We start from the raw sequence: 23,561 nt of genomic DNA, 5'->3' as shown, positions 1-23,561 counted from the left end.
GCTGCCTGCCCATGGAAAAGGGAGGTACTAAGAAGAGTGACAGACGGGCAGGACAGAGAGAAAGAGACCTAGGAGCAGGCAGGTCATAGAGGGGCAGGGGAGTGATGGGGGTGGAAAAGGAGGACAGGATGATAAAGAAAGAGAAGAGAGAGAGAGGGATTAATAATGTGTTTGAGGTCCTGATGCTGAGTTGAAGGCAAATCGGCCTTCAACTCAACATTGCTTGCACATAAATAAATGTCTATTTTCTTCTGCATGTTGTGGGCATCTTTATGGGGCATCTGCCTTCTATTTCTATGTTTGGTTTGATACTCATCATTTTCATCAGTGCACACTTTTACAGGCCTATACTTGGGGCAAATAAAGGGCACCTCTGCACAGTATGCGGTCAACAAGCCCCCGTTAAACTTTGCCAAGGTGAGAACGCCCTGTTACCACTCAGTTATGCCCTATCAGTCCCAAGTGGAGACGAGATTGAATGCCTATGACTCAGCATCGCTCATACTTGCGTACACCTGGTTTCTGGGCATGCGCAGCAAGATACACCGCACAAACTGGCAAACATTCAACTTAGCCTCAGGCCCTGTGTGTATATACAAGTAAGGTAAGCTGCGGACCTGGAATATTCCATACACTGTAAGACCACCAACACAATGTTCTAGCTAAAGGCCTTAACTATCCTAAATTAAATTAAAACACTGTCCCCACTTTTTTGGCCCACACTGCACTACTTTCAGTAATCTGTGCCGCTTAGAATTATTTAGAGGAGACAATGAGGGATCACGTCGTTCTGTATGAAATTATCACTGATTAACAGCCATTATGTATTCTTCTGGTTTCAGATTTCTGAATTAGAGATCCCATGCCACCGTGTATATATGTTTTAGGGCTCACTAATGTTGCTATTATTAGTATTATAAGGAACAGTGGTGGCAGCCATTTTGCGTACTGAACAAGTGCTCCAGAGGAAATAGGACCTGATGCATTAAGGATCGCAACTGCAACAGCGCACGCAGTTGGACGATTGTTGCATACTGCGCATGCATCGCAGTGCACGAAAGCTACACTGCGATCGCACTGTAATTACACAGAGCACGCTGAGCCATTGCATAGTGAGTGACTGGTAGTCAGCGTTTGGGGTGGTTTGAGAAACGCAGATGTGCCTGTCCGTTGAATGCCGTTACTTTGGCGTGTATAAATTAGCCATTGTGATGGCATACGCAGCTTGAGTGCTTACTGCGTGCAGCGAGGTTAGCAATTTCTAAGTAAGGTCAGGGCTGCTGTAATTCTGCCTGAGGGGCCGATGGTACTCGATATTACCGATGTACACGCAGGACTGCAAAGTATTACGGATGTGAGATAGCGGTAGTGGGAGGCAGTGGGCGTCTCTATGCTGGCAGTGCGATAGCAATCATTAGCATATTTTCGCAGCAGACCTGCGTGCGATTACGGAGCTGCAATCGCAATAGCGATCCTTAATGAATCAGGCCCATAATCTGACTATCTATTTAGCAGGCACTTTTTGCTTTGCGCTGCAATCATTCAACCATTGCCTCATGAAATTATACGCTGCATTCAGCCCGCAAAATGTCTTCCTCCACTGCATGTGGGCGGCAGGTACACATTGATCATTATATTTCAATGAAGTGTTAGCCAAACATTATTTAAAAAAAAATAATATATATATATATATATATATATATATATATGTCTTCCCATTTGCATGAATTTCTCTTCAAGTGCCAGCAAATGGGTTTCTACAGTAGAAAATAGGTATTACAAAAATGAATTATGACGTTTTTATATCTCTTCTGCACATAAGAAAACAAACTGCTCGACAGTGCTGGCATCATTTTTATTAAGTGTTTTCATTGATTTTTTATATGTTTTATTGATACAAAAAGCATAACTAATGTGAATCCCTTCTATTTAAAAATGTGTGCAACGCAAGATGAAAATGATCACAACTTACAGTAGTTAAATTATCCAGTTTAACGTTAATTAATGGTTTAACACCTTATGGAGAAGGACTCAGGTAGGCGAGTTTGATAGACTGCAGACACAGCCTGATCACAGTACTGTATATGCTGCTGGGGTCTGCTGACAGAGGTACTACCTAGAAAGTGCTTTGCTAATTCTGGGCACATACAAGCCCTGAGCAGCTGGTGGTTTGTGCTTCCTGCGGTGCTCTAATTGCCTCAATGAAGGCTCCATCTGCTGTAGATGACTTCAAAGAAAATTCAGGGTGCAAATGGAATCGATCAAGAGCGAACTGGGCTCTAAGCTTCGGCATGAGCAGAGGGTAGGTGTGCCTGATACTGATGCCACGGTGGGGATTCCCTCTATGATTATAAAGTGGGAAGAGTACAAGACCAGATCTGCTTTCCAAAATCCTCGTGCTAAATATTGTTCAAGATCTATATCCTCACAGCAGCACAGAGTGCATCAGAGCAGGTCAATACTGCTCATCTTAGAATATGTTAAACTGAGGTAATATTCTGCAAGCAGAAATTGTTACCGATTGTTCGTCTGGTGTAATATGACATGTAATATCTCCGGTGTTCTGGTAATCCAGCAGCTGGTATGCACACGTGCACCCCCGTGCTTTGTCAGACTCCAGGGCTCATATGTTATATCTGCCTTAAGGTGCAAAGATTTCACAACAACAAATCAGCAGTTTGCTTTGTGTGTAGAGCAAGTAAAAAAAAAGAAACATGTGTCTGATTGGTTGCCATAGTTTAATGACAAATATGCACCTACTACATATGCAATGCTAGTAAATGATCAATCCTGAGTCTGCTTCTGTGTCCAGCTCTAAAAAGACACACTCATGATGAATCCATGTGGAGGACACTAAGGGGTGTTGGGAGAGGGTAGCCTGCCATGGTATCAAAGGGATGCCCCCCTAACCACCCCATCCTCATTGAGCAGTGATTCAGGTCAATCTGACTGACACGGTGTCCCCTGCCAATGGAAAACTGTGGGTTTCAGTACCAAACACCCAGGTGTCTGTAAAATTGCCCCCTCCATTGGTCGCTTCAGTCCCTCGCACCTCAGTAACAAACTGCGGTTCAACTGGTGTGAAAATAGGTAGATACCACCAGCGGTACAGATATCAGTAAGGTGAACAGCTAGCTGACATCCTCCATGCCACTTGCTTATATGTGCCACCAGCAGCTAAGAGCAGGTGATGATGTGACAAACTGATCTGTGTTCCATCAGTCATGTAATCAGCACACAAAATGAGTTACAGTAACTGTGACACTGGCAGGTATATAGAATAAGGATGAGGTGGCAAAAAATGTTATGTGAGACCACAAACTGGGCAAAGAGAGGGGCACTAGCTATCATGCATGCCTGGGCATAATACTGTATGTAGGGGCACAGGAATACATCTTACATTTTGTAAATCCCTACTTGGGATGTCTTGCACATGAAGAAGCCTCGGTCCATACTGTTTTTAATTACGAAGAGGGCATTAAAATTATTATCATTACTAAGGAGGCACAGAAAATAAAAATGGAGCACAGGCATAAGGAGGCACATATATTATTATTAGAAATGGAGGCACATATATTATTTATTGTTTGATAGGGGATACTCTGTTGTCAAAATATGAGCTTGCACTGCTATACAATACGTTTTGCATGTTGTTCCCTATGGAATGGTAATTTACCTTTATTAGAAGCTGCGTTATATTTTGTATTTTATACATTTTGTATATGATATTATTGTAGCTGTTGCTTCCAAGCAGTATTCATTATTTACTCTTTGAATAGATGTGCCCTAGATCATCAGTGGTGCTAAGAAGGGGAGTTTGGGTGTGCACTAAGTGCAGGGCCCAGGCCTGCTAAGGAGATAAAGCCTGGCCCCCCAAGGTGATGTGGGCATTGCTCCTTCAGTAGTGCACATCTGTAGAACACAGTGGAGCATGGCCGCACCCATACAAAGTTGGCCATGCCCACTTAGTACCAGGGCTCGAAATCTCCCATGGCACCACTGCAGACAAAACATAAAATCTTCAATGTGCATTTTACAAGACTAATGAACACGCTCTGACGCTCTTTCCAACAGTCGGTGACATACAATGGAGTGCTATGAATACACTCACTTAAGGACATAGGGCCTGATTCAGTACGGATCGCAATTGCGATCGCTGCTGTGATTACGCACGCAGTTCTGCTGCGAAGATATGCTAATGTTTGCAACTGCTCACCCGGCATAGAGACGCCCACTACCGCTTTCGCACATCCGTAAGACCTCGTAATCCTGCGTGTACATCGGTAACATCGGACCCTGACGCAGAATTAAAGCAGGTCTGACCTGTCTCAGATATTGAAGAGATACTTTTGCTCGAAGCAAAGGCAGAGGGAAAGACAAATAATGTCTGTATTGGGGCACTCTTGAATATGATATAATAGCCGTAATATGATGATATGAAAAAGAATATATAACTTAACCTTTAATAAAGAACCTTAAAAGAAAAAAAGAAAAAAAGAGGGGAATCTGGAAATAAACTTGGTCTACAAATGAATAAACAATTAATCATCCTAGTCATGGAGTTAGTTAGGAAAATAGAAACAAATCTATCATAAAGATATGTCCAGTGAAATCCATAATAATTGACATACACACTCTTAACACATATAAATATAAGTCATCTTAATCAAGATGATGATAATCAAACTCGTGGTACTTAAAATATATAGAAACAAATTCTAGTCACAGGGAAACATATTGTGACACATATATAAATGAAATGAGGTACACACTTATCTCATATAAATTTAAATCATCTAATTGGAATGATGATAATCAAACTAGTGGTACCTACAAAGTTTCAACAAATTCTAGTCACAAGAGGTGACCAAGCCCTCCGGCGAAACGCGCGTCCTATCTTTTGTAACCTGCATGCTGCCCTCCACACACTTGTGCTGCTCCTTACCTTCCAGACCACAGGTACTTATCTGTCTCTCTACTGTGCCGCTACACTGAGGACATCGGTGGGTGACTGCCCCTGCAATACCCGACGGTAACAGGGTAGGGACACAGCTGACATCTCTGCTGTCAGTGGCGCCACTTCTTTTTCTCGTGTGACCCTGGCAGCTACCCCTCTTCACGTCTCCTGTTTGATATAGACTGGGCACATTGGAGGGGGCCCCGCTTCTTTACGATCACAGGACTTACTTCCTTCTCTTTTTCTCCCCATCACACATCTGTCACTAGATGGCTTTATCTACTCAGTCTCTTCTAATATGTGTGCCCCTCATTTTCCCAGCACCAGTTGCACATATACATAGCCCTAATTTTTGGTGGCAATATCAAATATTCTATACCAGTATGAGCTATCAGCTCAATTTATAAGACCATTAAATTCTCAGGTGCAGACTGGATCTATTATAGCACACATCTCCATATCTTTTCTATCCCTCTAACAAGCTCTCTCATCTGGGTTTCTTTTCTGTTACTCCCTCTGCAATGCACTTTGTATCAGAGGAGAGATACACTCAGATATCCCAGTAAGCAGAAGCGTTGCCTTCCTCTTCACCTGGGACCAACGCATCAGACACTCTCTCATCCCCTGTCTGATATAGACAGGTGACAGTAGAAGTGTATGTGCGCAATTTCATCCCAGGTCTTACTTTCTTCCTCTTGTTTAGGTTATCAAAATGTGTTAATGAATGAGTACACACTTATCTCATATAAATGTCAAGATCATCTAATCGAATGAATGATAATCAAACTAGTGGTAATCCTACAAAGTTTCAACAAATTCTAGTCACAAGAGAAACAATTAATTATGACCTATATAATGACTCTGGGGTCGCACAACAGAATATCAAAATATATCATCAGTAATATTTTCGCCTTATGATATATTTTGATATTTGTTGTGCGACAGAGTCATTATATGTGTCATAATAATTGTTTCTCTTGTGACTAGAATTTGTTGAAACTTTGTAGGTACCACTAGTTTGATTATCATCATTCCGATTAGATGATTTGAATTTATATGAGATAAGTGTGTACCTCATTTCATTTATATATTTTGATATTAGTTGTGCAACAGAGTCATTATATGTGTCACAATATATGTTTGCCTGTGACTAGAATTTGTTTCTATATATTTTAAGTACCACGAGTTTGATTATCATCATCTTGATTAAGATGACTTATATTTATATGTGTTAAGTGTGTATGTCAATTATTATGGATTTCACTGGACATATCTTTATGATTGATTTGTTTCTTTTTTCCTAACTAACTCCATGACTAGGATGATTAGTTAATTGTTTATTCATTTGTAGACCCAGTTTATTTCCAGATACCCCTCTTTTTTTCTTTTAAGGTTCTTTATTAAAGGTTAAGTTTTATATTATTTTTCATATCATCATATTACGGCTATTATATCATATTCAAGAGTGCCCCAATACAGACATTATTTGTCTTTCCCTCTGCCTTTGCTTCGAGCAAAAGTATCTCTTCATGTGTTCTGCACAAAGTCTAGGGGTGCACCAACAACCATTGGTTATCTAGGATTGTCCAAGCGATGAACCTGTATGTTGGTTCTTATAATCATCTACCAATTATTTTTTGACAACTATAAGATCTATGACTAGTGCGGACTCATCTCCTTTCTTCTTTCTGTCTCAGATATTGCAACTGTCTTTGCATGCAGTGAGTACTCAAACTGCAAATGCCGTCTCAGCGGCTAATTTATGCATGCCCAGGAAATGCCATTCAAACGGACAGGCATGCCTGCGTTTCTCCAACCACTTCCTCCGTCACCGCCCACAAACGCTGATGTCCTGTCATTCACGCTGCGATGGCATTGTATCTGCGTACGTGACCGCAGTGCGATCGCAATGCTAACCCACGCACTGCGATATATACGCAGTACGCACCATCGGCCAATCTGCGTACGCTGTTGCGATCCATTATGAATCAGGCCCATATTATACTATAGCACAGGTTCAGAGGCACCGGTGTTCACGTAGTTGAGCGATTATTTGCAACTGCGCATGCACAAAAAATCCAAAGGACACTACTGGCGGCACTGTAACACAATATTGGCTGCAGGATGCCATTCCAAGCACCCTGCTAGCCAGAAACAAGGGTGGTGGTGCAGTGACAGATTGCACACCCCTAGTCACGGACCTGGTATGCACGGATGGTGGCATGTAATAAATCACCGGCGGTATTACAGCGCACAGAGATGCGGAAAGTAGGCATCTCAGTTCTTGCACATTCAGGCACAGGCAGCTACTCCAAAGAGAGGACTGGTACTAGAATTTGCATATTATTGCACCTGTGACTCCAGCAGATGTAAGATCGGATGTAGGCCCGGCACTTCCATTAGGCAGCTTTAGGCATCTGCCTAAGGGCACCGGATCTGAGGGGGCAGCCCGCTGAGGCTGCCTTGGAGAGGGGGCATACATCTCGCTACCAGGTGCCAGATACAAGGTGCTGCACTCAGGGCGTTGTGCTCAGCTGGGTAAGCAAAGTAGGGATGCACAAGGCTGGAGAGGCGCTCTCTCCGATCCGCTGCTATCCACATCAGCGCAATTAGTCCTGGATTCACTCCTTACCCTCACTCCTTGATCGTGGGTGCCCCTTTCCCCCAGTTCAGGGGTAGAACTAGTGATGGTGCAGCCGGTGCATTGCACCGTGGCCCATCGCTATTTAAGGGGCCTGCAGCAGATGGCTTTATAATGAGTCAGTCTGACTCATTAGTGCGCCGCCGCTCCATGGGCCATGAAGAAGATGCAGTGGCACAGACCGGCCTCGATAGAGTCTGGGACTGCCTGCCGGTGCTGAGGGGGACGAGGTGCCGCCGGGGATGATGTTATGATCTCGGCAGTGCAGATAGGAGAAGCCACCCAGCCCCTGCGTGCAGTGGATGTCACTACACAGTGTCTCACCACATATTTATATACAGTATATATATATTTATATCTTTGTGTGTGGGGGGGTTATCTGCTGTTTTTGTCTAAAAATCTGCACTCTACCAATAAAAAGTTGGTTTTATTTTTGTATTTATCTCAAATTAGGAATGGCGCAACCTGTAGGATGGATGTTACAATGTCTATATATGCATACTTATTCCATATAAAAGTGAATGTGTTTTTAAAAACAGACTCTCTCTCTATCTATCCTCCTGACTACACTACAGCTTGCCTGGGTGTACCAGCAAATGTCGCGCACAATGTTTTTAAAAAAATATATATATTTTTTTGGAGCGGGTGTATCTCTATTTGAAAGTGGCTGCTTTGGAACTTTTAAGACACGCCAACTGCACACTTTCACCTGAGGGGCTAAAATGTGTGTCTGTGGTGGTGGTGGTGGTGGGCAGTAGGCAGAAGTTTTGCCTAGGGTGCTGAGAAACCTTGCACCAGCCCTGATTGGATGCAGCAGAGCCATTCCATTTCACGTATGGGACATAAAGGAAACTTTTATTTCATAATTCAGTGCAACTCTTTGTATTAAGAGCCTGTGTTATTTTTTTCAGAAAACCAATGAAAGCTATAATTTAAATTGGAATGGCTCAGCAGCATCTACCTCTGAACCAGATCCTATGGGCAGAAAAACTTTGAAACGTCTTAATGAACACACTTTTAGAATAAGGACTAATTCAGTATTGCACAGTATTGCAGAGGCATTTAAGGGGAGGTGCGGGGGCGAGGACGGACGACGTTCCCAGAAACGGGGCGTGTTGGCCCCATTTTCTGGGAGTGGCAAGGCAAAAGGGCTCTGTCCGCGGACGCAGTTTCCTGGCCTCGCAAGCCGTCCATTCTGAGTAATTCTGTGGTGTGCGCCTAGTCATTCTGCTGCTGGCTGACTGACAATACTGTTTTAGCTTCAGCTTAACAATACGTTTGACCTAAAGACACACTATTATTATCATAATACAAAACCCTGGAATAAAATGTGAACAAATTTCTGCACTTTAAATTAATTATTATTTTATTTTATTTTTTATTTTAATGGTAAATCTAAGATTACAGACACCATCTGTGTACATTTCCCAATTCCTCATTGTTCATTTGTAGGTATTTCACCATTCAGACTTTCATGACAAAAGGGAAAAGAAAACAAAGAAGAAATTGACAGTATGTCAACATTATTGTTTAACAAATGTCACCATCCTATATGGAGGAATTATGACAGATGTGTTAAATTACATAATATCTTTGGATTAATGGATAACTAAACCAGAAAAGTAAAAAACACACTTCTGAGCTTGCAGCCGAATAGGATAGTTTACACAGAAAAGTGCGATGTTTATTATGTTCATATTTCTAGACGCACATATTTCTCTGGCAAAAATGGCTGTTTTTGCCAGATATAGGGTTCCTTAAAGGCTACCATCAGCAGTGGCTGTTGCCAATTAATCATTAGAGGTAGCCATGTTTGTCTATAGCTTATCCATAATAGCTAGGGGCAGTAAAGAAAAAAAAATGCTTTCTTACTAAAGTAAAGCCTTTTTTCTTCCTAAAAATAAATTTTTTTCTATCTTGAAATTGCAACTGAAAGCTCAAATCTAGGCTTCCAGTGGCATGTACATGTGTGACTTGGCAAAACCAATGTTATTTATATTATTATTTACTTATTACTATTAATATTTAAAAGTTCAATTACACTAATAATAACAAATGTATAGTATAGTTGTGTTGCCGCATTTATTGTTAATGTCAAAGACACCAGAAATGATAGAGTTATAAAATTACATAAAGCAGTTTGCACTGCTGCTATTTTGTTGGACAAATTCAATGTTGGTTTAACTTTTTCATTTATTTCCCATTTAAGAAAAAAAAACAAAAAAAAACAACAATTACAATTTAAATCTCCGCTGCCAGATAACTGCCCAACACGATTAAATTCAATTAGGTTCCAAGCGGTTAGATTGCCGTCTTCATCTTGGATGCCAATAATGATCATGTAGGTTTTCAGATATTCTTAACAAATCAGATTCATAATATGCCTCAAGAAACAAATGTAAATTTGTGACAGCAGAAAAAAAAGCCTGTAGTGTCTGCATACTTTTACATATTTAAACATAAATTAGATAATTGCGTCTTAAGAAGGCGCTAGAATAACATGGCTAGTCCTGTTTTTTATTCTCATCTATTTGAACTTAATATTTGTAATTAAAAGATTCATAAAGCAGATCTCTTGTTGCATGATAATAGAAAACAAATATTTAAATATATAAAAAGATATATTATATATATATATATATATATATATATATATATCAAACATATTTATAAAACTATAATTGTCTGCTCCTTCTGCATTGAAAAATGCCCATTAGGTATTAAAAGGGACCATGCCATGTCTTCAGCCACTTAGTGATAAATGACAGATTAAATATTTCTGCTGTGAGCCATTGGAAATATGGGGACACTAATCACTAAATCTTATCTGTAAATAAGAAGTAATGCTGTAGGGAGATGATAAAAATATAAATTACCATTTATCTTAAGAGGTCAAATAAACAGGATCATAACTTCAGCAATGAAAAATCACAAGGGTGAAAATAGCAGTTTACTGCTAGCCTTTTCATTACATAGAGATGTCACGCCACTTGCATGTTTGTTGAATGTGGGATTTATTATTTATTTCCAAAATTCCAATATAAAGCAAATAAAATTGAGAATGTTCGAATTTTGTTCTACCAATGAATAGTTGTAAAAAATGCGTTATCTCTCTTACTGTAATAATTACTGAGAATGAGGTCAGGCAGGGTTCATTAATTTGATGTCTGGTACTGTAAGTGAAATAGTTTAATGGTTGTTCATGTTTTGCATAGAAATATATATGTCCAATGCATACTATAAATTATACCTATACGTATATATATATATGTATATATATATGTATATATATATATATACATACATATTTAATTTATATTTCTGAACATTACTATTAATGTTAGTGAGTACTACCAAATGTATGATGCACAGTCATACATTCAAGACCGATAGACAAAGAGTTAAACCCACTTATTACTCATGATGCATCATGTGCCTATTCTGTATTGAGTCTTGATGTCAGCTTTTGCGTAGATGCACATGAGGGTGAATGGAACTTGGCATTCTGTATAGTGATCTAGTGTCACTGTATAGTAGACAGAGCACGAAAACTACAATGGGGGAAGATTTTGCAGTTGAAGGCATGCTTATATTACAATTTTGGATAGTTTAACTGCCTTATTTTTAATGCAGCCACCACCATTTTTAAAGAATTGCAATTTTCATGTCTTTGGTGCTCAAGACATTTTGAGGGTGCAGTAATCCTTTTTACTGAGACATCATTCCAAATTTTTGGCGAATAAAATCTGGAGAGCATTCCGTGTTGAAAGTAATAGTCTAACTCAGCATGGACCCTAGAGAGTACAGCTGTGGCTATAAGGATATGCTGCAAGATTCTGTCATAATAGTCTTTCAATGTAATGGCCACAATACCTGCCGCCCTTTCTGGGCTAAAGACTGGGGGTAAAGTGAATTGTCCAACCTGGTCAGCCACTTTACTTCTGGGTTCGGAACACAGCTGCAGTACTGTGCATGTGCAGCCTGCTCAGTTAGCGGAGATCGGATCCCTCTCCCTCTAAATTTTGCAATGTGTAGGCCACAGGCTACAATGGTTACAAGGAAGATGGCGTTAGCTATCGGGGCCAAGTTGCTAAATTTTACAATTTAGCAGCCCCCTTTGAAACCTATAGTGGCTACTTTTGCAAACGAAAATGGAGGGACCACTGCAAATATCAGAGATATCTGCTATGGTCTCCCTTTCTAAAATCCTGAGGCCACTTAGTTTTTGTGGGTATCTCACGTAAATGGCTGTTTTTAAGGGAATTTCCTTTGGTAAATATGCCTCTAATTACTAAACCAAGAAGGCAAATGTTTGCATCTCCCTATATTAGTGTTAAGTTGATAGGGACTGGGGGCGTGTAAGCTTTACAGAAGTAGTCTGGACAGTGAACGCAGATATCTTTCCCAACTGGCTAGAGAGTCAGGGCCTAATTCAGACCCGCTCGCGAGCGTAGGATGCTCGCAAGCGGGTCGATGGTGCCCTAATGCGCATGACGGAGGGAGCTCCGTCGTGCGCATGCGCGAGACCCGCATAGCGACAGCCAAGCTGTCGCTATGGGTCTCGCATCAAAGGGGGCGTGCTGTCGATGGTGACTGACAGCACGCCCCCTTTGGTGGGCGTGCCGGGGGCGTGGCTGCCAGACGGAGGCGTTCCCTTTATTTTGCAAAAAAATGTGTCTTAAGTAGCAATGCGATTTTACTAGGACGCACCAGGAGACTGTGCTCATTAATTTGTTAAGTGACACTTGTATATCTACAGTATGTGTGACTAAGGGGTCTATTTACTAAGCAGTGTTAGGAGAAGTGAAAAGTGAAGAGTGAAAAGTGATAAGGTGCCAGCCAATCAGCTCTTAACTGCCATCTCACAGGCTGTGTTTGAAAAATGACAGTTGGGAGCTGATTGGCTGGTACCTTATCACTTTTCACTCTTCACTTCTCCTAACACTGCTTAGTAAATAGATCCCACAGCCTGTAAACAGAACTTGGCATGGAACAAAGCTGTGGCCACTGCATCATAGCATTTTGCATGCTGATTGCGAGACTCAGCCGCAAACAGATATATAAGAGTCATAAATCAAATGAATCAGCATAGTCTCCTGGTGCATCCTAGTAGCATCGCATTGCGACTTAGATGCAGTTTCTGGAAAAAAATACATTTTACAGATTTGTTGCCTTACTTTAATTGGAGCATTGATCATTACCATGTTCAAGTTTTTAAGTTCAAAATTCACCATTTGCATAGAAACTTATTACAAATGCTATGCAATATAGCCATTAAGCACAAACATCATCCAACTGGCAGGTTCAAGGTCAAATCTGACTGCTCGAATTTTGCTTGAATTTTTAATCTACAATAAAGTTTTAGAATGTATTGCAAACTTTCAAACGGTACAACCTATTCAACAAATCGATTCAAGAGTCATTTTGACACATCTAAAAATTACATTTGTAAGCGTCTAGATTCTAAGATTTTTTGAAGAATGTCATTGGTCGTCCAGTTTTGCTAATTTTCGCTATAATTTCACAAATAAAATTTCTTACCTTTTTACACAAGACTCAATCATATCACTAGCCATTAGCTTAAGGCGCTGCTCAAGGTGCTTTCCGAATTCTTCCTCGGGCCAGTGGAGATCTCTAATAAAAGTTTGTAGGGCATCGAGTTTCCAAAACAAATCCTCCGAAGTAGCTGATCCATTACTGATAGGATAACACGAGAAAATATTTTTTAGTCGGTTGACCAACAAACAGCCCGATGTGGAGAACATTTTCTTTTTAACTTTAGCAAGGTAAGAACCAGTTCCGCATTTAAAATAACTGTGATCTCCAGCATCAGGGCTGAACATTATTTTTATTTTTCCTAATCTAACTTTCTTTTGGAGCAGAACACAACAACTAAAATTAGACAAAACTTGGATAGTTTGTATGGCAAATTCTCTCCTTAATTAATAATTACATTCATGTATGTAGTTATTGAAATTAAGGATACAAACTGGGGAATACAAGCCGTGATTGTTGACCACCACTGTGGAGTTGTTAACAATCAGGGTTCCATGCATTTCTATAACAATTTTATTAAGAGGATTGAAACTAGGTAAAGGGTTGTGCTAACTAGTGGTGAGCGAGGACATCATCTTCATTGTGAAAAAAACTCCAATTGCAAGGTTAAAACATAAACTTTAATAGAAGTTTTGTGTTGAATTTTGAAATTACACAAACTAATTGTACTAGACAAAGCTTTTTTCTTTTATTGGTTTTGTTTTAATTTCGGGATAAATACAACGGTTACAGATATCGCTGTGTTATTCAGTCACCACCTATGCATACCGAATATTTATATAAACATGTAGTTTGTGCCTATGCTTTTGGGATGTGCAGATATTGTCCGATTCATTCCAAAAATCTTTTTTTGTTTTTTTATTTTCTTTCTTGACAAATATGCTCGCATGCTGAATTCCCTCCTCGCATACCACTATTGCTAACACAGCAATTTATCAGATGTTATACACACCATGCAGTACCACTTGTACTGACATCCTCTATAGAAACAGATTAAAGTAGGCGTTTCTATTATGACAGATGCCAGCTGCATTGAGTTAATGCCGTAGATCAATACATAGCTATAATGCACACGTAGTTATTGCAGGGTGGAAAAACAAATCAAATCATGTTCCCAACATGCCAAGGGTCTTGAGGTCCTGTTTTGACAAAAGTTATGGTTTAGGAACAAGTCGAATATCTAATCAGAGACATATCTGATAAATGGAAAGAATAGAACTTTAATCGTGAAGGTATTTGAGGAACACAGGCGCATGAAAAGATATTCAACCAGGTACATTGGCTCAATGATGGTAAATATTTTGCCATGTGGGTACAAGAAGCTACAGTAACATCCTGTGAACGGAGGCTTGGAAAAAATGTATATTTTTGATATCTAAATTGAGTTTTGGAACGATAACGATTTATGTTTTAAATCACAGAGTACACACGAATGTAATAATTGGTGTCTATTGCTTCAACATTTTGACACCCATCTGCCTTCAGAGTTATTTCAAATGTCTTGTCTTTTTTTTCTGTCCTTCTTTTCAAATGCTCTTTATGTTTTCGTAATGTCACAATTGAAATGTTTCCCACAACTAATTTGGATTTCATTGATTGAATCAAGCCATCATATGCTCAGTTACTGATTCATATCTTTTCCAAAGAACAGTGTCACAGATCATGCAGAGAGGGAAGAAGCCTGTTACCGCTGCCTAATCTACCTTTCTCTAATACAGTAATCATAGCATGAATATGTTATTTATTTCTGTAGAGAATAGAGATAATCTTAATATATAGAGAGAGCAATTTTTTTTCATGAAAACAAATTCTTATGCAATGCTGCCTAATATTTAAATTTATTTACTGCGACAGTCATTTATGAAAAAGATGTGCAATGTTTATTAAGTGATATTACTTATAAATGTTTTAATAATTATTATAATTTTATTAGTACATTTAGTATAGCTTTTTTTCCAGCAGGTTTCAGAGTGTTGCGAATTTTAGATTTATTAGTCTTCATTGATGATTTTATTGCTACATAAAAAATGTGCTAAAATAAATTAGAGTGGTTTATTGTTACTGAGACTGGGTGACCCATAGGCTGTTTTGCTGAGTGTGCAATGGGTTGATTCGTAGCCACTAAGATTTTTCTTTAATTGGTTACATACGCATACTTAATAAAAAAAAAAAAACACATGTATGTAAATCTTTTGAATCTGCACCTGCCAAATGTATTTTAGCAACAGATTTTGTTTGTCAACCAGCAAACCGATTTTTTTATTTTTTTTATTTTCAAAGTTCCTTTAGCTACCACGACAGGTGGCAGATCTCACATTGTACATGTAAAAACAGTGTACCAATATATCATTTTAAAATGAACTGTTGTCACAGTAATGTTTAAGTACAGAACAAATATTACAATTCATTTAACTGAAGTTATGTCAGCCTATCACAATGGACTGAGCGTGCTCGTGCAGGATTGCAGACCGAGGAACAGACGCTGAGTACTGCGCAAGTGCGTGTATATCTGTAAACTGTGCGTGCGCGGACAGAAACTGAAAGACCAGACGGTCAAATCCATCCATCGATGGATAACTCTTTCCGTGACATGGGCAAATGGGTGGTTACCGCGCAATCGCACGGAATAGATCCATCTTGTGTGTGTTTAGGCCGACTACTGTGCTCGTTTGGGGACGGAGATGGAACTCCTGTTTCTGATAGAATTTTTTGCACTTTGACATGCTCCTCTCATATCAAAATCTGTGCACATTTTTAATCTGCCCAAGCTGCCATGCAACATGGTTTTACCAAGCTGCAAAGTTACCTAATTTATTCCCACTTCAGAATCAGGCCCTCAATGCATTTAAGGTGCAAACCTGGGCTCTGTCCTTGGGAGATGGCTCAGGAAACTCATATATAGGATGAAATTTGATCTTAACCAGCTAACTTCTAGTGTAAAAGCTCAATCCTCTATTTAGTTTCTATTCCTTCGCAACAAGAAATCTTTTTGCACTGCTTCCTAAAGCTATGGGCAGCGGTGATCCTAATGTATACCTAGAAACACATGCCATTTGTCCAACCCCTTCCATTGGCCAATGCAAACTCTTGCTCTTCCGCAGTTGCTGCTAACCCATAAGCTCTCACAGAAATGTAAGTGAATCTGTGAATATAGGGACACAAAAAGTATTTATGCCTTGTCAATGAGACCCACTGTGCACATGTCACTAGTGTTGTTCTCTAGGTCAATGTGCATATATACAGTGCCACTGAGATATCAGGCAGGCCTGGTATTGGGTGTGTGGCCACCAGGTAGGAGACGCATCTACACCCTGTTCCATTGGTGCACTCAGAGGGCGGGGGCAGGCCTACACCTTCTTTACATTTCTCTTGATCAAATATTTTTGCAAATATTGATACATATGGGAAGATTAAAGTAGTATACAATACCTATAGATATTATTAATCAATCTGAATATCTTCTATTTAAAAAACGATAGCAAATTAATATGCCAAGTAAATAGTTTATTTTTTATCTACTGTATTATTTTAGAATGAATGAAAATATTTAGGGAATGAAAATATTTAGTTCTTTAGGCAAAAACATATTTTCATAATTTTAAATGGTCTTTAAATATTTACTGATATTAAAATGTGTTTATAAGAATGTTTTCAGGGATGTTAAATGTTTGAATTTGATGAGCAAGTATTGAATACTGTTATTTTAATATTCCTTTTAATGATGGCACTATGACTATAGTGTGCAAGTTACACTCTATGAAGCCAGCCAAATTTGTTTTTATCAGCTATAAGTGTCTTATATATCTCGGGGTATGTGACAATTTTAATGCAGAGTCACAGTCTTTTTATATCGGGTGTCAGAAAGAGGGTGGTAAAGAATAACACACAGTATGTTCATGTGTTTATTTACACTACTTAACAGAAAGTTATCTCTACTCCTGAACTATGCATAAAAATCCAATCTCTATATAGTATAGTACATAATGTCTTGCTCAATTTCATGATATATTTAGTATATTTATATTTACTACTAGGGGTTGTGTTGTGGTATTATACCTGTACATCAATACATTCATTTGACACTTTTTTAACTGTCTGCTTATCAAAGTAAATATTTTATTTTTAATTATTGTTTAAATTAATGTATGTGTAGTATTTAAGTGTAACAAAACTTAGTGTTTTTAATATGAATTATTATTATTATACTTTTTTATTTCTGCCTTGATGAAATGCATTAATAGTTTATGATGAAAATGTTTGCAGAAAAATAGAAATATTGTAATTTCTGAAAATGGGCTAAAAATTCTATTAGAAATAATTAATCCACATTCATGCCAAGACTGCTGCACATATAAATGAGGTCTAATGTGAAGTGAATACACACTCAGAATCATATATTGCAGCCATCCATGACGGTGCAGAAAAGCTAGGCATTTGTGGGAGGTTAACTGGTAGGGCTACAGGTACTTTAGGGAGATTCACATTTGGAAGATTCACATTGGGCAGATTACTTGTTAAACTCCTGTGGAAGAAACAGACAGAAAGAAAAAGATACTATAACATGACAATGCGGATGTAGCAGAAGCACAATAACACTCAGAATGAAACCACAAAAAAGGACAAAAAAATATCAAAAAAGAAAAGAGAAGCAATCAGTAGAGAAAGAAGCATGAGGATGGTATAATTTTCTGCTTTATGGAATTAAAAAATAGAAATTACTTAACAAAAAACATACAGTAAACATTTACACAATAAAGAAAAACACAGAAATGCCACGATAACAAGGTTTTTTATGCATCACAAAAACCAGCTGCAAAACTTCTAGCCAACTGTGATAAAAGTCTTCAGAGTCTGCCTGCGAGTTCTAACTGATGATTTTAAAGATCCTCGAATTGTTAGTGGAACAATAAAAATGTAGAACCATCACTGAAAATTCTAGATTGTAAGGGTATATTTCTCCAGAATTGTACATATACGGTACAGTAATACTGGTATTTGGCATCAAATCAGTGAAACAATCACCCTTCATTAGTATTAACCAGTATGAGTGCATACTATGTGTGCTGTCTTCATAAAGCTGAAAAAGGCAAAGTTTATAATTTTTACATATATAATCAAGGAACAATCAACCAAACACAGCAGTCACTGAACTAATATCCACAAAAAGGTTAGTGACTGGCACTTATTGTAGTGAAAGATTTTAACTTAGTTTGTTAGTTCCCTACAACCCCACTGAATCTCTGTAGCAATAGGTTACTTCCTGGCACTAATAGGGTGATTTGAAACCACTTATATAGTATTATAATATTTTTGTTGGACAATCCTCCTTGCACAATAATGAGCTATTTATAAAAAAGATCGTGTCAATTCCACATGGGTATCATAAAATATCAAGTGGTTTTATAAAAAATATAAATATAGTATCACAATGTCTTGGAGGTATGTTAACTCCTATAATGGATACACAATGAACTCAACATGAAAATATTAAATAAAAAAATTAAAAAGATATAATGTATGGCATAATATACAATTATAATATAATGTTGATGTATATATAAAACATTAGGAACAGGCAATAAAAATAAAGCATAAAATAAAATTTCAAAAGTCTTACAAATTTTGAAGTTGCAATGCATTTCAGATAGACTTTGTCTGCGAAACGCATTGCAACTACAAAATTATAAACTATAAAATAGTGCTTTATTTTTATGGCCTGTTCCTAATGTTTTCTTATATAAATCTTCATTATTTTTTATGATTGTATATTTTAGGATTGCCCAACAAAAAAACAACAATACTATATATGTATGGTTTCAAAACACCCTAGTTAGAGCCAGACAAATAACATATTACTACAGAATTCAGTGGACTAATATCCAGTCATCAATTCAGTATGCTTTAGTGATGTCACTAGTTCCTAGTTTATCCTAGTGATGTCACTAGTATCTAGTATCTCCTAGTGATGTCACTGGTTCATAGTTTCTCCTAGTAATGTCATTAGTTCCCAGTTTCTCCTAGTGATGTCACTTGTTCCTAGTTTCTCCTAATGATATCACTAGTTCCTAGTTTCTTATACTAATGTCTCTAGTTTGTATAAAATTGGACAGGTTAATTTGGTTCCATTGTATATAGGTGATTGGTCTTCTTTAGTAGGGTTTTCCTTCACATAATTAGAACTGTAAAATTGGGCCCCACCAACTTCGATGAAAACATGTACAAAATTAGGGAGGCTTTAAAAATCCTCTTTAGTGTCCCTAACATTATACTGTATGTCAATCTGTATCTCTATTGCAAGAGTTGACAACCCAGATAAGCAATTTACAAAGTTTTGTCTACTAAAAATTCAGGGCATGAAACAAGAGAATATGAGGTCATCTCTATCACTTCATCCTACACATGTTGAAAACCAAAAATGAGAAACAGTTCATCTAGAGGTGGGATTCTAACTAAAAAAATACCTTTGCCAGGTGAAAGCATGTAAAACTAATTGCATAACAGACCTACAAAGCTGTGGTGATTTTTAGATTTTGCTAAGTGCCTGGAACCTTCAGGGCATCACTTGACAGGAAAGACAAAGTTACAAAATTTTGCACAAAAAGTAGGAGGACAAATGAACTTTCCTATCATGAGGTGGGTAAGGACCAGGTTTTAAGAGGCATACATCTAGGAGTAGCAGAGACAAAAGTATCACCTTGTCTCCTGACATACAATCCCTTCCACCCACTACCAGCTATTACAGCAGAAGGAAGACACTGTACTTCTTCCAGTACAATGGTGTGTCATAAAGAGACTGCTTCTGGAACAACACAGTGAATGGTCCGTGTGTCACTATGAGCTTCCTCATGCAGTCACTGATTGAGAAATACCATGACTGGCTCCAAGCAAAGAGATACTGGATATTGAATAGACTACAGTTAGGTCCACATACATCTAACCTCCTGGCGCGTTAAACAGCCCTTCTAGTCGTGCCATTACTCAGTAGCAATGAGCGTCTTTTCGTGTGTCTTTTAACTTCACATGCGTCTTATTCGTACAACGATGTGAATAGATAGCACAAGCAGCTTCTGCTGATTAAAATGATATGCAGCATGCCTATATTCTCTGTGTGTCTGCGGGTGTATCTGCATGCAAAATGCTACGTTACAGTGTTACAGCCGCTGACACTGTAACATAGCATTTCGCATGCAGATACATCCTCACTCACTCAGAGAACATAGGCATGCTGCATATCATTTTAATCAGCAGAAGCCGCTTGTGTTATCTATTCACATTGTTGTGTAAATAAGACGCATGTGAAGGTAAAAAAGACGCACGGAAAGACGCTCGGTGCTACAGAGTCACAGTGAACTCCCGCGTTATGTGTGGAGACACTTGTAGCGCACGAAGGATAGATGATGTGGGCACATCTGTATGGTGAACTGGTGGAGAAAGGTCACAAGCATGAAGGCTCTTAACTGGGAGGAATGCTGAAGCTGAATAACATGACAATTACCATATGGTTCTTCCTTATACAGTGACAAAGTCCTCTTTAAGAGCTTTTTATGGCATTTAGACATACAAATTTGGTTTACACATAGGACTACACAACATTTCCTATCAAGACGATTGTTGCTTAGCCTCTCATCGTAAAGATGCAAATTACACTGTTTACTTTTGAAAGCAAGGATATGTTAAATATTAACTAAAATGCAAATATAACATTACACAGCGTTACAAAACTTATAATAATTCTCATATTCTATTATATGTATCATACAGTTGCTAGTCATTTTAATATACATTAATTAGACCACCTACATACAATGAATGCAGCCAATTTATGGGTTGAACCAATTTTCACAAGAATGCAGCCTATCCATTCACTAAGAACTAGCTACATCACTGAGGCACAAAGAATATTGGTTCAACCCACAAAATAGCCTACTTCTCCTCTGTTTCGGCATTGCGAGCCTTCAAGTTTCCTGTAATCAATCTTCAAGGCTTCCGATCATGTGTCTTCTAGGGGGTGGGAGACTCTGACGTGTCTTATGGTAGAGGCTATGTTATAAGGGTTTTTAGAATCTAACAAATGTAACAGCACATAAGGTACATCTCACTGCAAACATTCTGATTGGTCCTGGACAAAATTACTAGTGCTACTGAGGATATTTAAGAAGCCATTGTCCAATGCTACATTCCACGTAAGTCTGAAAGTAAATCTATTTAGTTTCGAAGTAACATTTTGCTTTAGACTTGGGTGCAGTGCTATCAAAGTAAATTTGTGCTAAGTTGTGAGTATAATAAAAGGAGCAAAAAAGAGCACTTTCCATGGATCCAAACTAAGAAAAGGACCCCATCATTAAACTTTCAGATGTAATTGGTTGGGTACGGGATGCAGGTGCTCGGGAACCCAGCGGTCAGAATCCTGACGCTGGCAACCCTTAACTCAACCCCTACCCCTCCCAGCACCCTAAACCTAACCTCCCCCCTAGTGCCTAAACCTAACCCCCACTTAATGCCTAACCCTACCCCCAGTGCCTAACCCTAACCCTCCTCCTAGTGCCTAATCCTAACCCTTACTCAGTCTAACCCCACTACTTACTATAGGAATTCTGGCATCGCAATTCTGAGTGCCGGTATCCCGTCAGCCAGCATTTCAACTACTACCCAATGTAATTGACTTACATTGGGTGGTAGTTGCAAAGTAGCAGAACTTAAAACAGCTGTAATGCTAATTATTTCATAGCCCTCATATTAGTCAAAGTAGAACCTAACCCAGGCATCTGCCCTGTATCTAGCAGCCTAAACACTAAACCATTAGAATCAAAACATTATGAGTTTTTCCTCATGTTTTGCACACTTGACAACGCTACATTCGCAATACTCCTGGCTTACTAAATGGTATGGGGCACACTAGCGTGATTTATGCATGGGGCCTCCAACTTTTAACGCCTTGAGTAGGCTTCTCTGGTTTCCTCCATTGGTGAGTCAGTCTCTGACTTAATTTGAATACTGCAAAAATGTGTGCAACAATCTAATTCTTATATTCTCCCAACCATGGCTAAATGAATACCAACTATACCATAGTTTAGCTAATGGATTATCACACTATTGTTTAAGTTGACATCTATGTTAATCAATCAGCTATCACTTGATTATGCTGCTCTGTGTCATTTTATCATGTAAGGAATTCCTACATCTCACATGCTAAACTCTAGAATATCAACCAACAGTCCAACAATTCCACCAAAGTCCAACTACAGTAGACTATTATGTTCCTAATTGACCCTATGCATGCCAGAGTTGAGACATTTTAAAACGATAATCATATAGATCAGTGTTTAATTGGACCATACATGTCTCCCCAAACTGGCAAAATCCTGGGCAGATCTTGCAGTTCAGTGTTTAGGTTAAAATGACTGCGGTTCTATGAAGTTAAATGAATTCGAACTGATGATGATTGCACACACTGACTGACTGTGGCCATTGGCCAATTTTATTTTTTTCCAGTCCCAATGAATCATCCAATTGATCTCAATCAGATAGTACTTCCCCATGGAACAAAGACTATCTCATGGCTTCACTTCTGACAAGCTCCTGAAAGTTTTTTTGCTATACATTTCTTTCAAAGGAACTTACATTTTGTATCTATTTTCCTTAGAATGGACATTAGATAGTAAGCAGTCAACAATTTGGCGCAATTGATAAAAATAGGTGTTTGTCTATTTTGCCTAAGTTACACCATTACCCGGCACTAACAAATCCTGGCATTTTTGCCAAGTAGGCCCCAAAGCTTTGTCAGTTCTAAAGAACACAAGCCAAAACAGCCAAACATTTCCTCTGATTCCAATTTTTTTTAAGTGTGTGGTTCCTTTGTCAGAATGAAAAAGCGCACTTGTCATTAAGATACACATAAGCTCATGAATAAAGCCCATATGTCTACTCAATGTCTAGTGGCTTAAAAAATGCTGAAGTAAATATGCTTTATGCGCTCCAAAAATGTATAAACACAGCAAGATAACAATTGGATTTAATTTCTGTTTGATTCCTCATTAATGTTTTCTAAACAAACTAACTAAAAAAAAGATGTCTTTAATGATATTTCTATTGCCCATTTCAAGTGTTATATTTGTTTGTTATGCTTGGGTGTATGTAGACTATCACAGACCGGTTCCAAAAGATTCTTGAGCTGGGCTCCGGCAGTCAGTTTCTGTGGTGGGTTCTCGGATGTTTATTGAGTGCTCATCACTGCTCAACACACTCCTACCATGCTCCAGCTGGAAGTGTCACTCAGGAAGAGTGAGGTGAGTGCAGCAAACATTGACTCTTTTTGATCCTGCCGACCTGGTCTTTTCTCAGTCAGTGTGTGGATTATTGGCAATACGTTACCTGCATGAGCATACAGAAGTGGCTGGAGCAGCTGAA

At 38.7% G+C, this 23,561-nt stretch overlaps 1 protein-coding gene across 20 annotated transcripts in view; it reads right to left on the bottom strand.

Moving 5' to 3' along the window:
- Nucleotides 1–23,561, bottom strand: part of CADPS (calcium dependent secretion activator) — a 489,445-nt gene that overhangs the window by 99,745 nt on the left and 366,139 nt on the right. For 13 of the 20 annotated variants that reach the window (XM_088473424.1, XM_088473407.1, XM_088473412.1 and 10 more), the window contains 2 exons: nucleotides 17,539–17,676; nucleotides 13,140–13,295 (listed from right to left, as the gene is read on the bottom strand). In XM_088473424.1, coding sequence (XP_088329550.1) covers nucleotides 13,140–13,295; nucleotides 17,539–17,676 — 294 coding nt within the window. The remainder of the gene's footprint in view (nucleotides 1–13,139; nucleotides 13,296–17,538; nucleotides 17,677–23,561) is intronic. The other 7 variants (XM_088473427.1, XM_088473417.1, XM_088473418.1 and 4 more) reach the window with 1 other exon arrangement.

This window comes from Taudactylus pleione, unplaced genomic scaffold (assembly GCF_031769625.1).
Source record: "Taudactylus pleione unplaced genomic scaffold, aTauple2 ptg000135l, whole genome shotgun sequence".
Taxonomy (NCBI): domain Eukaryota; kingdom Metazoa; phylum Chordata; class Amphibia; order Anura; family Myobatrachidae; genus Taudactylus; species Taudactylus pleione.
The sequence above is the reverse complement of the archived record's forward strand: the minus strand, read 5'-3'. Positions and strand labels throughout refer to the sequence as shown.